Source organism: Malania oleifera, chromosome 9 (assembly GCF_029873635.1).
Source record: "Malania oleifera isolate guangnan ecotype guangnan chromosome 9, ASM2987363v1, whole genome shotgun sequence".
Classification (NCBI taxonomy): domain Eukaryota; kingdom Viridiplantae; phylum Streptophyta; class Magnoliopsida; order Santalales; family Ximeniaceae; genus Malania; species Malania oleifera.
In genome coordinates this window covers 39,683,121-39,700,808 of record NC_080425.1, presented here as the reverse complement: position 1 = coordinate 39,700,808, position 17,688 = coordinate 39,683,121, and the positions used below count along the sequence as shown (strand labels likewise).

At 35.1% G+C, this 17,688-nt stretch overlaps 1 protein-coding gene across 1 annotated transcript in view; it reads left to right on the top strand.

Moving 5' to 3' along the window:
* LOC131164686 (nucleolar complex-associated protein 3) overlaps positions 1-17,688 on the top strand; it is a 44,247-nt gene that overhangs the window by 14,900 nt on the left and 11,659 nt on the right. The window contains exons 7-10 of the mRNA XM_058122071.1: positions 7,175-7,313; positions 10,957-11,133; positions 11,225-11,361; positions 14,327-14,656. Coding sequence (XP_057978054.1) covers positions 7,175-7,313; positions 10,957-11,133; positions 11,225-11,361; positions 14,327-14,656 — 783 coding nt within the window. The remainder of the gene's footprint in view (positions 1-7,174; positions 7,314-10,956; positions 11,134-11,224; positions 11,362-14,326; positions 14,657-17,688) is intronic.

Below are 17,688 nucleotides of genomic sequence, written 5' to 3'. Positions count from 1 at the left end.
ATCCATTTTATTATCTTTCTCTTTTTAGAATTCCTGTGGGAGTGGCACGCAGGCTTGAGAAATTAATGAGGGATTCTCGTGGTTGAGTGGGGGAGAGAGTAAAAGACATCACCTTGTAGGTTGGGAGACTGTCTGTAGGTCTAAAGGGAGGGAGATCTGGCTCTCTTTTTAATTTGGTGTCCAAAAACATTTCCTTGGTGGAGAAATGGTTATGATGATTTCCTTCAGAATCTAATTCTCTTTGGCATAAGGTAATTTGTAGTAAACTTGGTATATTACAGAAGGGTGGGATGCTAAAGTTGGTGTTAATATTACTCCTGCAAGTCCTTGGAAGTTTATATCTCAGATTTATGATTATTTTCTTTCTTAAAATCCAGAACATAGCGCGAATTCGTTTCTGGGAGGACCTTTGGATTGTGGCGATGCCATTGGCTATTGCTTTTCCCCATCTTTATTGAGTCTCTATTCTTCATTATTCCCCTATTTCTGATTTTTTTTTTTTGCAAGGGGATAGTTTCTCTGGGAATTTCCATTTTGGGAGAAATTTCAACGATAGAGAGATTGATGAGTTGGCTCCTTTATCCATTTTGCTTGATTCTCTTTATGTTAATTTGTGGAATGATAAAAGGGTTTGGAGTTTGGATCCTTTTGGGGATTTCTCTTGTAAATCATTTTGCTCTTTTTTGACTCGCAAACCTAATTAGAATCCTTTGAAAGCTAAAGCTCCCTAAAAATTTAAAGCATTTATTTGGACTGTGGTACTTGATAGAAGTAATACTAATGATGTGCTTCAGAAGAGAAGAAAGGCCCTACCACTGGATGTTTCTGTCCTTTGTTTGAGTAGTGGGGAGACTTGCTCACATTTTTCCCCTTTACTTGGGTTGTCTAGAATAAATTATTTGCTTTGTGGTGAAGACTAGAATAAATTATTTGCTATGTACTTTGAAGGATTTTTGCTCCATCACTTTTAGAGGTTTTGGAAAAGGGAAGGATAGGAAAGCCTTGTGGAGGTGCACTATTATGGCTATTATTTGTGTGTTTGGTTGGAGAGAAATGCCAGCATTTTCAAAGGGGCAGCCACAGCTAATAATTTGGTTTGGAGTAGAGTGGTTTATCTTATGTCATCATGGGTGTCGACTAATGGCTGTTTTCATCATGTTTCTCTGGGAGACCTGCAGCAGGACTGGTTGGCTCTGCTTCATTGACTTGGCTTTCAGATTATGATGATCTTCTGGTGTAATTTTTTGTTTTTGTTTTAAAGGGAGGATTTCTTATGCTCTCGATTTTCTTTTCTTTTCCACATTTTTCTTTTGTTGTCAACTCTTCTCTTCTAATAAGTTCCTTTGTTTATAAATATTTTTAGAGGGATTTCCAACAAGTAAGCAACTCCAGTAGTGGAAGAATAAAAATAAGATTATTGAAAATACTACATTCTTCACCAGGTACTGTATTTTTCTTGAGAAATATGTATGCTGATCATTCCTCTATTGAAGGCCAGAGGGAACAATAGATGATGTAACTGTAGGTTATTGATTTTCTCAGACTCTATGCAAGACACATGATGAGAAAGGGAAAAATATATAAACTTAATAGCAACCCATCCATGCCAACTCTATTGATCGAAAGCTGATCTTTTATGATGTCTCCACTCCACATCTAATTGCTTGAAGGCAGTTATTAGATAATTTACAAGTTTGATGGTGTGCCGTAAACCAATCTGACAAATACTTGAATGCAACAATAAATATATTAACAATGAACTGACTGAAAAGCAAGGAAAAACCAAAAGCTAATGAGTTCATTCACTCAAATCTACATTAGTAACTGTAGTAGGTCTGGAATGACTCAGCCAGAAGAAAAAGATTGGTCAGAATAAGCCCTTTCTGATGGAAAGGGAAGTTTCATTCTTTATGCTTTCCTTCATCTTTACCACCTATTCATTCTTGATGTTCCTTTTGTAAATTCTATCTTCGAGACGGTGGTTCTACTTCTTGGAACCTTCATTTTTTTTTTTTTTCCAATCATCTTAATATAGATAGGTGGATGAGTTTATTTCTTAAATCCTGCTGTATGTCTTATTCTCCTTACTAGAGCGTTTGGTGTTTGATAGCTTTGATTGTTTTTGTTGTAATTCTTTTTGTGTGCGTCTTTCTTAGACTATGACTGACGATTCATTTCCTTAAAGAAGGTTATCTGGATGGCTATGGTTCCTTTGAAAAGTTAAGGCTTTCGCATGCTCTTCAATTCCAATAGGATAATATTTGTATATGGGAATGCCTAATAATGTCTTATCTCCTGATAATTGTGTTATCTACAGGTGGAATAATGAGGCTGGTACCCATATTTTCTTGCATTACCTTTCTGCCATATATATATAAAATTGTTGAGCAGAGTGCCCAGATTCCTTGAAGAAGTTATTTCCTTTGTGGTGTTGATTGTTTTTGATGAAATAAGGAATATATGTTTTTGGGGAGTGTTGGTGTTTGATATTTTTGGGTGCATTTGATTGGAAAAGAATAATTCCTCCCCTTAGTCCCCTTTGATTTTTTATTGGGGGGGAGAGGTGTTTTTTCCTTCACTTAATCTTGGCTATGGGCGCTTTTGTTGGAATTCCTTCAACTTTCCATTATCTTGAATTGATCTTATTTGGGATTGCAAATAGTTTGTCTATGAAGAGTGGATTTAATTGTATTAATGTCTAATTTTTTGAGTTTCTTAAGAACACCAAGTGTTTATGTATTGTCTATATTAAGCTTCTTAGACATAAATGGGTTGTTATTGAAGATGATAGCATGTTTTAATGGTTTAAGTCATGCATGAATATGTGCATGGATATTCTTTACATGTTCATCTATATACATAACACGATGCTCATTCCATCTACTATTTTTGAATTTGAATTGTGCGTATTCATTTTCTATCAACAAGAGCAGTAACAAACCAAGCCTTGAGTACCACTTGGTAGGGTCGGCTATATGTATTATTTTCCGCCAATTTGCTCGATTGTGGGTAATTTCCTTTGATAATTTAAGGGTCATTAAGTCCTTACTATCCCCTTTCAAGTTATTATAGGTATGCCCTACCTTTTCTACTACCACTAACAGTAACTAGCTCATTTCTTGTTTTACATTGCAAATGCCAAACCATCTGAGATGCTCCTCCCGTATCTTATCTTCTATAGGTGCTATGTGCAAGTTACCATGAATATATTCATTCTTTAATTTGTCTTTTAATGTTATACCGCTCATCCACCTTATTATTCTCATTTCGACGACTTTTACTTATTGGATATATTGTTTCTTAGTTGTCAATATTTTGATTTATATAGCATAGCTGGTCTTATAACCACCTTTAAATTTTAAGGGTGTACACAATTGCACATCACTTCCAAAGCATTTCTCTATTTGACCCACCCTATAAGTCTAAATATAATGTCTTCTTTGATTTCTCCTTTAGCTTGTATAATAGATCCAAGGTACCAAAATATAGTAGTGCTATTAATTTCTTGACCATCAAGTTTAATATTTTCTCCAATATTTCGCCTACCATGACTGAAATTTCATATACTCTATCTTGTTTCTACTTATGCAAAAACCTCTAGATTCTAAAGTTTCTCTCCATAATTTTAAATCGGATTCTACTCTATCCCTAATTCCATCAATCAAGACAAATATCATCTAACATAAACCATGGAACCTCATTTTGGATACCCTTAGTATGTTCATCCGTCACTAGTTTAAAAAAGATAAGGGATCAAAGTAGATCTGTGATGTACACCTACTATGATGGAAGTTCCTTAGACTCTCTACATGTGGTCCTAACTCTAGTCAATACTCTATTGTACATATCTTTAATTTCTTCCTGTCGTAAAACTCACCATGGAACTTCCCTAAGTATCTATCATAGGCTTCCCTCTAAGTCAATAGAAACCATATGCACATCCCTTCTTTTCTTTAAAATTTTCCATTAATCTTCTCAAAAGATATATGATTTCTGTAGCGGATCTTCTAGGCAAAAAAAAAAAAAAAAAAAAAAAAAAAAAGGATTTCGTAGGGCCCTAGTTTCTATCCTTAATCTTTGTTCAATTACCCTTTTTTGTAGTTTCATCATATTACCCATAAGTTTAGTTTCATGATAGTTATTATAGATTTGAAATCTCCTTTATTTTTGTATATAGTTATTAAAGTGCCGTTCCTCCACTCATATGGCATTTTCTTAGTTTTTATAATTTTTTTAAATAAATTAGTTAGCCATATAATTCCATTATTACGGAGACATTTCCAAACTTCATTGGGATGTCGTTCAGTCCTATAGCTTTTCCATTTTTCTAATGCCAACTTGACTCCATTAACTCTAATTTTGCGAATAAATATAAAAATTTTAGCTTTTTCCTCATTTGTTAATTCTAAGTTTAAGCCTTCTACTTGGTTTTCATTAAATAGCTTATTAGAGAAGCTCCACCATCTTTCTTTTATGTCCTTCATTAACCAAGACACTATCATCCTCATTTTTTTTATACATTTTACATTACCCCAAGTCCTTACTCTTTCGTTATCTAGCTCTAGCAAGTTCAAATATATCTATTTTTCCCCTTCTTTTGTATCTATTCTAGAATATAAATTATTATATGCCCTATGTTCAACTTTACTAACGGCTTATTTTATTTTATTTTATTTTTTGCATATTTTCTTGCCTCTTTTTACTTTTCAAAGTTTTCCATGTGTCCTTATTTTTGCCATGTTTTGTACCAAATTCATTTATCTTTATAGCCTTTTAGACATTTTGAACCCATCACCAGCTTCCTTTACTAGTCGAGAATATTTCTCTAGATTTACCTCAAATCATTTTCACTATCTTTTTAGTAGAGCTAGCTATCCTACTTCAAAGAGTATTTGCGTTTACACTATTCGCAAATGTCCAATCACCCTCTTTGATTATTTTATCTTTAATTTTTTTTATATTATTCTCCATTTAGGATCCACCACCTAGTTTTCTTGCATTGATTTATGTTACCCTTTTTTCTTCCATTTCTAATACGTATATATTACACTATAACTCTATTTTGTCTAGTTAAATTTTCACTTGAGATAACTTTACAATCCTTACCTAATAAACGATTTACTCTCCTAGTTAAAAAAATCTGTTTTGAGTATTATTTTGTCTACTCTTGAAGGTTATTAAGTATTTTTCTCTCATCTTACAGCATGTGTTCATTGTAATAATATCATATGACATGGAAAAGGTCTTAAGATCATATCACCAAACTCATTTTTATTTCTATATCTATGTTTCTCGTGTATCCTCTTATAACCTTTTTTTTTTTCCTTTCCAAGTGTCCATTCAAATAAGATTCTATGAATATTTTCCTAGTCCTTGATATCCCTTCTATAATACTATCCACAACTTTCCAAAATTGTCTTTTAAAGTTTTCTGCTATGCCTATTCAAGGGGCATAAGCACTAATGACATTTGTTCTCTCTTGATCTAAGGCCATCTTGATTTGTATGATTCTATCCTCTATTCTTTTCACATCTATAACACTATCGTTTAGGCGTTTGTCTATAATGATTCCTACCCAATTTTTATGTTTTTATTTTCTGGTGTACTGGAGTTTAAATCTTGATTTTTTTAAATTTTGCTTGCTTTCTCTGTTGTAGTTTCTTGAAGACAGATTATGTTAATTTTTATTTTAATTATTGAGTCCACTATCTCCATGCTTCTACTCGTGTCTAAATATTTCATGTTGCTAATCTAATCCTAGTTTCTTGAACTAACTTCTTAATTGGCCCACATCTAGAATAATGCGGGAACCCTTGCATATTTGAGTCTCTATTTGGGAGTATACATGGCACGTTGCTTCAAGGTGATGACATAGACCACCCTCACCCATTTTTTGCTACACATGGGTGGTATAAGTGCATTGCATCACTCGTAAGAGAGACCGCAATAGGATTCATATCATAGAGACTTGACAAGTTTTACATTGGCTGTTAGCTACCTGACACAACCCTCCTTTACCTGGGCTTAAGACTGGCTGTGCATGAAAAGATTTAAAACATTGATTGCATCAGAGGCAGAGTTATTCATTTCCTACCAATGCTTGTCAAAAATTCAGTAGAGTTGTTGTTGTTGATGTCTCTATGAATTTGGAACCTGAATAAACAACAACAGCAAACCAATACTTAAGTCCAACTAGGTGCGGCCTACTACATGAATTCTTTTCCACCCATCGGCATGATTGTGGAGTTTGGAACCTCAACATGTATATAATATGGGTAATCTGTTTACCTTTCATGCTTGCAATTGAAGGTTATCAAAGTCTGGATTGATGGGCATTGTTCAGTGTTGAAGTGGGATGTTCTTAAAATTCTAAGATATATTAATGGAAAATTGATAATTTCACACTATTTGGATTGATGGGGATTTGAAGAATTTTCATAAATCTCGTAAGACTTACAGAGTGGAACATAGAAATATTTACCATAAAGGCCACACTTCGAGGTACGGAAACAACCGTATTGGTCTCCAAAATGTGGAGGTAAGGCTGCGTATATCATGCCCTCCCAAACCGGAAGACCCTTGATATCGGATGAGAGCCTTGTGCAATGGGTGTTACATTATAGTATTATTAAAATCAGAAGGGAGATCCACCAAACATCTGAGAAAAAAAAAAATCAAAAGAAAACTTGCAGCAATTTTCCGCCCCTGTTTGGGACTCATCTTCTGTACCTGATCATTCTTATGGCCTTGAAGACATTGCTAAAATTGCCCACCTATGATTTTCTTGGGTTGCTTTGTTCAAAAAATGCTCGTTGTGTAGTTTTTTATTTTCATGTTTTTTCCCTTTTAAAATCCTTTTTCTTATTGAATGAGATAGTTTGCTCTTTTGATAGTTTGCTTTTTGTTTTTTAGAGGGCATCCCTAGTGGTTAGAGGTTGCAGCTTTCATGTTTCTCAAATTTTAATGTCGGGAGTGGTGGAATGGGGTATATGATGGAATATGGACTGCCTCCTGTCAGATGCTGTCATGCCTTCAGATCTCCAATGGACCATAATAAAATAATTTTCTTTTTTTAAGATTTTTTGTTTTTTGAGCATTTTACCCCAAGATTCTTAGTTATCGTGACCATGCTTCATAAGTTTTACCACTTATAACATTCATTTCTTGTTGACAGGGAATTTTGTTGTGCTACAGTTAAATCACTTTTCTCCAATGAGGGGAAACATGGTGGTGAAGCTACAGTCGAGGCTGTTCAAATGATTGCAAATCACGTGAAGGCTCATGATTGCCAATTACACCCAGACTCCATTGAGGTATGAGTTTCCTCTTTTTGTAATTTTTTTTTCTTGATAGCAAAAGAAAATTTCATTAATAGGGAAAGAATTTACAGTAGGGAGAATAAGATATCTCCCAATAAAAATCAGGACAAACCAGAAATAAAGAACTAGGAACAACAAAGAGAGAAAATCATTAAGCCAGCAAGTTCCTCCAATCTCTTCATAAATCTGGAAAACTAACACCCCTAAAAATTCTAAACCTGACACACCACAAAGACGCCATATATTGAATCTTTTCCCACTCCAACCCAGTTTAATTTATTCCAAAAAATATCCGTGCATTACATTCCAACCATAAGCCCATTAAGACTGCAAATATGCCACACTTCCACAGTGCTGCCCTATCCTTCCTTCTTACAGAATTTGCAAAGGAGGTGGTTAACAAATCTTCCATCAAAGAAGTTCAAACCCAACTCTCTTCCATGATACCAAACAGTTTGTTCCAAATCCTCCAAGAAAATTCATGCTGCAAAAAGATAAGATGCAGTTTTGGAATTCCTAAAAAGCATGCAAACATATTGAGAGAGAGTTTTATTGGTATTATTTTGTTAAGCACAGCAACCATGTAAAAGCATTAAGTTTTGGGGAAACTTTGACCTTACGAATAATAGGATAGAGAGAAAAATAAGAGTTGGAACAGGTCAAGAATTCAAAGAATGATTTGCAAGTAAACATCCCCGACTGATCCAAAGACCATGAACGAACATCGCTTCCTGAGGACAGATTACATTTATTCAATAAGGACAACAAGGATGACAACTCCACCATCTCCTTTTCATTTAGAGATCTCCTGAAGTGGAGATTCTAAAAAACCAAAGAACTACTCAAATTGCCAACAAAGAAAGAGATAACTCTATTTGACTTGGTGCTCGATCTAAAAAACGAAGGAAAGTTGTGGAAAAAGAAGCATTCCCAAGCCAAGAGTCTTTTCAAAATTGAATCTGGGAACCCCTCCCCATCTCAAATTTAGTGTGAGGAGTGAATAGAGAACAAATATGAGAAATAGACTTCCATAGACTCTCCAAAGGACAGCTCAAACTATCATTGGTATCCCAACCATTCTCATTCAACCCAAACTTACTTTTTACAAGTCTATGCCAAATGGAAGTATCTTCTGAGAGGAAATGCTGTAACCATTTAGCTGAAAGGACGGTATATTTAGACACCAAATTACCGAGACCTAGGCTCCCCTCCTAGACGTGGAAGTACAAGCCTCCACCTAGCTCACTAAATGGTCCCTACGACTCGCCACGCCAGACCACCAGAAATCTCTCATAATCACTCAAGTTTACTAGCAATCCCCACTGGAATCTTAAATACAGACAAGAAATACAAAGGAATGCTAGAAAACAACCCCGAATAAGAGTTATTCTACTCCCAGGAGAGAAAAGAGCCCCCTTCCAACCATTTCATCTCTTCGTCTTTATTTCCACTACAGGATTCCAAAAATCTGCAGATTTAGGTTTCCCTCATAGAGAAACCACTCAGTAAGTCAAAGTTCAGTCCAATAAACCACAAACTAAATCAGTAGCCCATTCACTAACTCAGTGGGTACATTTAAGGATACTAAGCCACTCTTTCCTCATATTTATTTTGAGCATGGACATCCTTTTGAAGACTTGGAGAATATCCAATATTCTCTTGAAAGAAGGCTATGATCATCTGGTTGTAATTCTTGGTCAGGGTTGTTTTGTGTGGCTTATCAAGTTGGCAATCTGTCCTCAATTCTGATATGAACTCCTAGGCTTGATCTCTGTTGACAACTTAATGGTTTGCATTTGTTGCTTGTTTAGTTGAGACTCATTTGATAACACAAAAAGGGTGTCCCGGGCCACAAGGCTCCCCACTTTGAGGTATAGTAGGTTTTCAATAGGAATGTTGGAAATGCTTGTTGAAGGCAATATTGCTTCAAAAATGCATTTACTTTTAGATTGTCGGTGATTAGTGTTAATGAAACAGCATCTGCTTTTCCTCTTTGGCCATTAGCTTGTCACCCTACCATTGGATTTTGTGATTACCTTGAAATTTCTTTTCTTAGGTTGTTATTGTTTATAAGACTATGAAAATATATACCTTCAAATTTTCATTGTGTTCTTGATTATCATGGATTGCCGTTGATTTTTAAAGTGCTTCTTGTATTTTGACTTTCTGTTTTTTTTTTTTAACTGTGCCTTGGTTGTTTTTGATTGGTCTTCACAGGATAAGTGTGAAATACAAAAATCTCAAGTCATCTTTTCCATAAGAACTCAATATGATTACTGCTGCCAATCTATGAAAAAACATAGTTACATATCCTTTTCAATTTTATGTGTATGTCATGGAAGGCTTTTTTTTGAACCAAAGTAATATCATGACATGTCAACAGCTAATTGGTTCTTGCTATTTTTGGAGGGCTACTCGAATGTTAGGTCCATTCATTTATAAGAAATTCATCTCATATAATTTTTTTTGTTTGAACAGGACACAAGAAATCAGTTTCCATTCAGTTGTGGAAAATTTGTGTTTCAAGTCTGGGAAATTTCTGGTTTTTTAGGGGCCTTTTTTTGTTCAGTAGGGAAGCTATATTTCTTGATAAAACGATTTTCAGTTGACCCATACACTGGAAAATACATAAATTATGTTCTGGAGGCCAATTCTGTGAACTGTTGGGCCTTTAGCTGCAATTTCCTTCTTGTGGGCTTGCTGGGGTATGATTGATTGTTTAGAGATTAGAGAAGTTAAAAACAATTTTATTTTTCCCTATCAGCCTTGTTTTTTTTTTTTTTTCCCCCTTCTGTTGGGCATGAAATTAAAAAGCTAGTGGGAAATATATGCTTCTTCAAAATTTCTGGATTGAATGCAATGAGTTATGGGGGCATGTAAAATGGGTGGATATGGTTCAATGTGTTGGGTCATTCATGAACCTTTTACCCATTTATAACTTATTTACACAAAATTGGCGGACCCATTTAGAGATGGGGTCTATCCATTTACCCAATTATTTTTAAATATTAAACATTTCTCAATTTTCCTTTCCAATTTTCTAATATTCTCATGTCACTCATATATGACCCATTTAACTATAAATATGAAGAAATGAGAAGGAAAACCAAATAAGATGCAAAAAAGAAAATAAGTAAAAATCAGTCAAAATCTCAAAATAACCCGTCCAGGAAACTAAATCCGGATACAATTCCAATTTTTTTTTGGTAAGAAATGCATAATTTTTGCAGGCTCAAATACTATACAAGAACTCCAAAGCAGTGCAGCTATTAAATAAAACCATTATGCATATAAGCGCACGGCCCGTAATGTATATCAGACGTGATTGATCTGGAAACAAAAAATACGTGTATGAAAGGTATATGCTTGTTCTTTCCTTTTTATACAAAACCACTCATGAATCCTCACAATTTCATGCCTTTGTGACATTTGGCTTTCAATATTCCAGAGAGGGAGTTTTCCCATTTGCATCTTGTTAAGGAGGATGTGCTGGCATTGGATAGTAAACAAATGCTGAGGAGAAATATAAAATTATTCATTAATATAATTTGTTCAACAAAATAAATTGTTTGCTGCTCGTCTTTGTATGGCGATCTCCGGCTTTATCTTATGTTATCTTTTGTGAATGGTCTCTTAGGTTTTCTTGTCTCTGTCATTCAATGAGGGCTTCAGGAATCCTGAAAAATCAAATGAGAATAGTAGGCTGAAAAACAAGAGAAGTAAGAGAATGAAGAATTTGGAGGAGCCAAGTCAGTTACAAGACAATGACAAAAAGAGGAATAGGCGAGAACAACTGACAAAGACTAGAGAGGAGGTTTTTATTCTTCGATAATGATCCATTTCATGGTGTCCCTTGTACTCCATTCACATTGTTCATGTTGGTAGAATTTTAAATGTTCATGCAGGTCAATGCCGATTACAGAGCCGCTTCACTTGCCTCTGATGTTATGGAGCAGAAACAGAGGCAGTCAGAGACACTTTCTGCTGTATTTCAGACATACTTTCGCATCTTAAAGCATGCCGTGCATCTTATTTCTGTTAGGTATGGTCCCTTATTTTACATAGCAATACAGACTGTAGGGGTAGTGATCATGTGTCACATGATCGGCCACACACATAGACCTATCTTAGACCCCCTAGGTGCCAATTCAAAGGCATATATATCAATAATATCATTAGTATGGTTGGTCAAGAAGGTATTTCTTGTGGTGAAGGAATATGCTCTTACATGCAGCCAACCAATTGGATTAGCTCTATATTGTTTCTTTGATGATTAGAGCTGATAAAAGCTCAAATCATGATTGCTTTCAGATTTCTGGGCAAGCCGTGGAGGGGTTGGGTTTGGATTTTGTCAAACAGACTGAGCTCTCTAATTATTGATATTCTAGCAGTTTAGAGCATGGTTGATGTGTGCTTTACTCGCTATGGCTGTATAGTCTTATATTGCTAAAATATTAAAAGAAGGCATGATACATTTCATCTTTTTGATTCATTCAATTAGATCACCTGCCAAAAAACTAAAATGATTTGATGATTTGACTTCTGTTTGTTCATTTATTCATTTGTCAATCATTTTAAAATGCTATTATGGTAAAATCTGAGGGTGCCCAAAATTTTCTAATGCATTCAGATTTTAGCTTTCTCTTGAAGAGCTGTGCTCACAAGTCCAACATGTAATGTGCGGGCAAGTCAAGCTATGGTTATTTATTGGAGTTTTTATTTCAAAATTTTAATGAAAATACTTGGTTAACTTAAATACTTGCTTTGGATCAAGTATTTGATATTCTTAGAAATACCTTGGATTGACTTTTATTTCATATTGCTGCACATACTAGTTTACCATCTAATTCATCTATTTTTTTGATAATTGAAGGGATGAAATTCAAGTTTCACAAGTGATACATTTATATATTACAAAAATTGTATTTATAAATTATTCTCTAGGATCCATATGTTTAATTCCCTAAAAAAAGTGTCTCATCTGCTGATTCACTATTTGAATACCCCTTGATGTATGAATGTATCCAGAAAAAAAGAAAAATTCGCATCGAATGTTTTTGCATTTGAAGCTCCCTTTTTTTCTTTTTTTGGGGGGGGAATACATTTTGACGCTGATATTTATAAAGTGCCTAATGCCTATGCTTATCCCTTATCAGTTTCATGAATCATGGGTGTAAATGATTCTGAAGTGCTAGATTTAAACTCAGGGTCTAATGATCATCTTGCTGATGGTTACTCTTATCCATACACAAATATTACATGGATGGATATACATTCATTAAATGTGGAAGTTGACCATTGTATTCTACTTTCTAGTATTTTGGCTCTGCATCATAGAATACCCTTAAAATCGAAGGGGAAGTTTTATAGAACAGCTATAAGACCAGCTATGCTATATGGATCGGAATGTTGGGTGATGAAGAAACATAATATCCAAAAAGTAAAAGTTGCCGAGGTGAGAATGCTTAGATGGATGAATGGTATAACATTGAAAGATAAATTAAGGAATGAACATATTCATGGTAAGTTAGGTGTAGCTCCTATAGAAGATAAGATAAGGGAGGGACGACTCAGATGGTATGGACACTTGCAACGTAGGCCACATAGTGCACCTGTGAGGAAGAGTGATTTAGTTACTGTGTGGGGCAGTAGAAGGGGTAAGGGTAGACCTAAAATAACTTGAGAGGAGATAGTGAGTGAGGATTTAATATCCTTGAATCTATCAAAAGAAATGGTCCATGATCGCATAAATTGGCGGAAAATGATTCATATAGCCAACCCCACTTAGTGGGACTAAGGCTTGGTTTTGTTGTTGTTGTTGTTGTTGTATCTATTGTTGAAATAATGCAATTGATTTGTAAAAATATTTTATCCTAAGTTTTCAAGAATAGAATTATCTTGTTGGATTTTTAGATGTTTTCATATTCTGAAGTATAATTCGGAAACTACGTTGATTTTTTCTTGTATGGAGTTTCCTAACCATTTCCATTTTAGACCATCAGAAATTGATTTTTGGCATGTTCATATTTGAATGTTAATTTGTCTTATTTGGACTACCAAATTGGTTTTCATTCTAGTAATTTTAGCTCTGCAGTTATTGTTGAAGTAATGAATCTGATTTGTAGAAGTATTTTATCCTGAGTTTTAATGGATATAAAATTACCTTGTTAGATTTTTAGAAGTTTTCATATTTTGAATTATAATTTGGAAACTAGGTTGATTTTTTCTTGTCTGGAGTTTATTCATTTCCATTTTAGACCATCAGAAATTGGCTTTTGAGATGTTCGTATTTCAATATAAAATTATAAACTAGGTTAATTTGCCTTATCTGGAATACCAAACCTGTTTTCATTCTTGCCTTTGTAGATTTTGTAAATCCTAGCTTGGGTAAAAAAAGAGAAACTAAAATCCCAGGAGGAAAAGGGAAATAAACTGCCCAGAACAAAAAGAAACATTCCTGAAATTGGTTTATATCAGTTGGTAAATTCTCATTTATAATTTATATTGTTGATAAGTGCTTAAAAATTGCCACATTTCTTCAGAAAATTATAATATTTGAACAGATAAATGCTTTGAAGATGCCTGGTCATGTGTCTTTGGCTGTTTTGTTCATCAGTTGTAATGATTGTTTATTATTATGCTGTTATCCACTGGCAGCATCATTTCTGTTGCTTTGGTTCAATTTGTTATATCTGTTTCTTACAGACATGTTATTCTTTCTGAAAATCATAGGGAAACATGCAGCAAGTGGCAACCATTTTTATTTATGGTCTCAGGGCTAGTAGATTTAGAAAGTTCAGTAATCGACATATTTAGGATATGCAGAAGCATGCTTTCTCCCCATGGAAATTTTGTAGAGTTGATCTTCAGTGGAATATATTTTTTTGTTTCGTGTGATTGACAGGAACCCATAATTTTTTGTGTGTGGGTGGGTAAAATTGTTAAATTTTTTCCGTATTCCACCTTCAGCTCTATCTAGTAACATATTTACTGACTTTGTTGCTCAGGTCTGAAGTTAATTCTAGTTTATCCACTGCAGCATCTGGGGCCCACCCGCTACTCACAGAATGTCTGAATGGAATAGGAAAATTTTCCCATCTGATTGACTTGGATTTTATGGGTGATCTTATGAATTACCTGAAAAAGCTGGCTAATTCTGGAAGTAAATCTGATGATTCCTCTGAGGCATTTTTGAGTCGTTTGACTGTATCTGAACGCCTGCAATGCTGCATTGTTGCTTTCAAGGTTATGAGGAACAATCTTGATGCCTTGAATGTTGATTTAAAGGAATTCTTTGTGCAGCTTTACAATCTCATACTTGAGTACAGGCCTGGAAGGTTAGTATAAAACAAGCTTTTGCTAAAATTTGTTTTGAGTTTGAACATTCTTGCCAACTTACATGGACTTGGTATTTGTGTTTGGCGTGGTGGTGGTTCATAAATTCATCTAATAACTAAAAGCTAGATCTTTGCATGTTGTGTCATGTTTGCATGTCAGTTATATCATGCTTAAGGTAAAGTGAATGTAAGAGGACTGCTGGCGAAGTTAAGTGTAATTGGTTTGTTGTTACTAGAAATAGTGTTTTTGGCACATTACGATAAGGATGCAGGAAAAAGCAATTGATGCATAGTATTTGGGAAAAGCTTACAGCAAGCTAGAAATGTATTCATCTTCTTTTAGTGGACACACCAATCATGTACATATATCTAACATTGTGATCTACGGCTAACTCAAGCAAAGTATCTCTGCTTTGACCGAATTTGTCTCCTTGTTTTACCCCATAAAAGGCACTTCAAAAAATTTAGACCTAACTTGTATTTATATGGGCAAGATCTCCCTAGCATACACTTAATTTGGGATCATAACTGGGTCCCATCTAATCTCTTATGCCCCTTTCAAATTGATCTACACCTTTATGTGGGACCCACCCTCAATCCCTCATACTAGTACCTCCAAGGAATTTTAATACTCAAGTATTCTTAGATTTATTTTAGTCATTAAGCCTCCTCGTTTTGCCCCATAGAAGGCGCTCCAAAAGGTTGAAACATAACCCATGACCCATCTTTATATGGACAAGATCTCTTTAGTTACTTGGTACACACCAGATGTGGGATTGTGACAAAAAAAATGCTTAAATACATCTCATATCCCATGCCATGTGTGTTCAGAAAAAGAATTATTACGGATTCTGGTGATGTTACAAAGATGTGATCTTAGTTGCACAGATATGTAATTTTGTGATTAGATCATCTACAGGATGCACACATCCTTCCATTGTATGTTCTGCAATACTTTGGTGAGCTAATTGTTGTTTAATTTTTTTTTAATATAACAAAAAAGTTTAGTAGAAGAGAGAAGAATTATACATCAGAAAAAGAGGAAAAAGAAAATGAAAAAAAAACAGTGAGAGTAAGAAATCCCCCCTTTACAACAATAACAAAAAATACAACAAAAACTCATCATAATCTGTAAGCCAACTCAATGAAGCAGAGCCAACCAGTCCGGCTGCAGTTCTTCTAAAGAAATATGATGAAAAAAGCCATTTGCCAACACCCAGAGTGTCGCAAGATAAACTACTCTACTCCAAAGCTCGTTATTAGCAGTAGCCACCCCTTTGAAAATTTTGGCATTCCTCTCCAACCAAACACACCAAATAACAGCCATAATAATGCATTGCCACAAGGCTTTCCCATCCTTCCCTTTTCCAAAACCTCTCAAAGTGACCGTGCAAAAAGCCTTCAAGGTGGAGGGACAAATCCAGTCTTCACCACATATACCAAATGATTTATTCTAGATACTCAAGTAAAGGGGCAATGAAGAAATAGATGTGGACAAGTTTTCCCACTTCTTGAACAAAGGACACAAACATCTGGTGATAGGGCATCTTATTAGGCCTTCTCTTCTGAAGCACATCATTAGTATTAATTCTATCAAGAACCGCAGTCCAAATAAAAGCTTTTATTTTTGAGGGAGCTTTAGCTTTCTAGATCAAAATATTCAAACTTTAGCATCCCGCCCATTCTTTGGTAGACCAAATTTACTGCAAATTACCTTAGGCCAAAGAGAATTAGATTCTAAAAGAAAGTGTTACAACCAGTTTCCCACCAAAGAAATATTTTACCAAATTACCAAGACTCAGACCTCCTTCCCTTTAGACCTACACACTTTCCCAACCCACAAGGTTATATCTCTTTGATTCTAAATGCCACTTGACTACAAGAAATCCCTTATTAATTTCTTAAGCCTCAACACCGCTTGCTGGAATTCTAAAAAGAGGGAGATAATACAACAGGATTAGATAGACATGCCTGGATAAGAGTAATTTGACCACCTAAGGAGAAGAATGCTCCTTTTCACCCATCTAATCTCCTAGCCACTCTCAGAAACAGGATCCCAGAAAGAATCAACATCAGGATTACCACCTTAGGGAACACCAAAATAGATAATTGGCCTAGTCAAAACAGCACTACCCACTAGCCTAACAAAAGGGTCAACATTAGTGCCAAGGCCCTCCAAACTATAGAAAGTTAATCTTCAAACTGGAAGCTTTCTCAAACACTTTGAGTGATAGCTAGCTAATTAGAGAAGCAGCCTATGTTCTCTGTGAGGAAGACAATAGTATCATCTGCAAACTAAAGATGTAAAATGATACAATGCTCATACCCTACCTTGATCCCCCCCTCCACCAACCCTCTATCAACTCCTCTCTCAATCATCCTGCTCAAACCATGAATTGCAATTGTAAAGAGAAGGGGGAGAGGATCTCCCTGTCTTTAGACCCCTGGATGTATGAAACCCAGACATAGCTTCACTCACCATTAATTCCATTTCCTCCACCTCTGACTGAAACCTTTTCCATCCACAACCTTGTCCAAGAAGCTCCTGTTCTCCCTATCATAAGATTTTTTAAAATCCAGTGTCAGCTGTAATCATAAGATTTTTTAAAATCTAGTGTCAGCTGTAGACCCCTCTTTTTTCCTATGAACAGAATCTTCAACCACCCCATTGTAGTTTAGCTTTGTAAAATCACTTTTGTTGCTCTGCTTAAGCCACAGGTTAACATGACTGTGTGGATAAAACGAAAAAAAACTTTGGTTGAATGCAAGGACTTAAATTTCAGTAAAAACATTGAAATTCAGATTTTGAAGGGTATCGATTGAAGATTTTTGACTGAAAAATTGGAATTTTGGTAAATTTAAACCCCTTTTGTTTTAATTGCATTTTGGCACTGTAGCTCAAATTTTGATGAAACAAAGAAAAGAAAATGAATTTTGAAGCCCGAAAGTAAGAATACCTCATCACTTCATGTTTTTCCTCTTCCTCAAAACTCCCAAAAAACCCTGGCAAGCACTGCAGCTTCTTGCTCTCT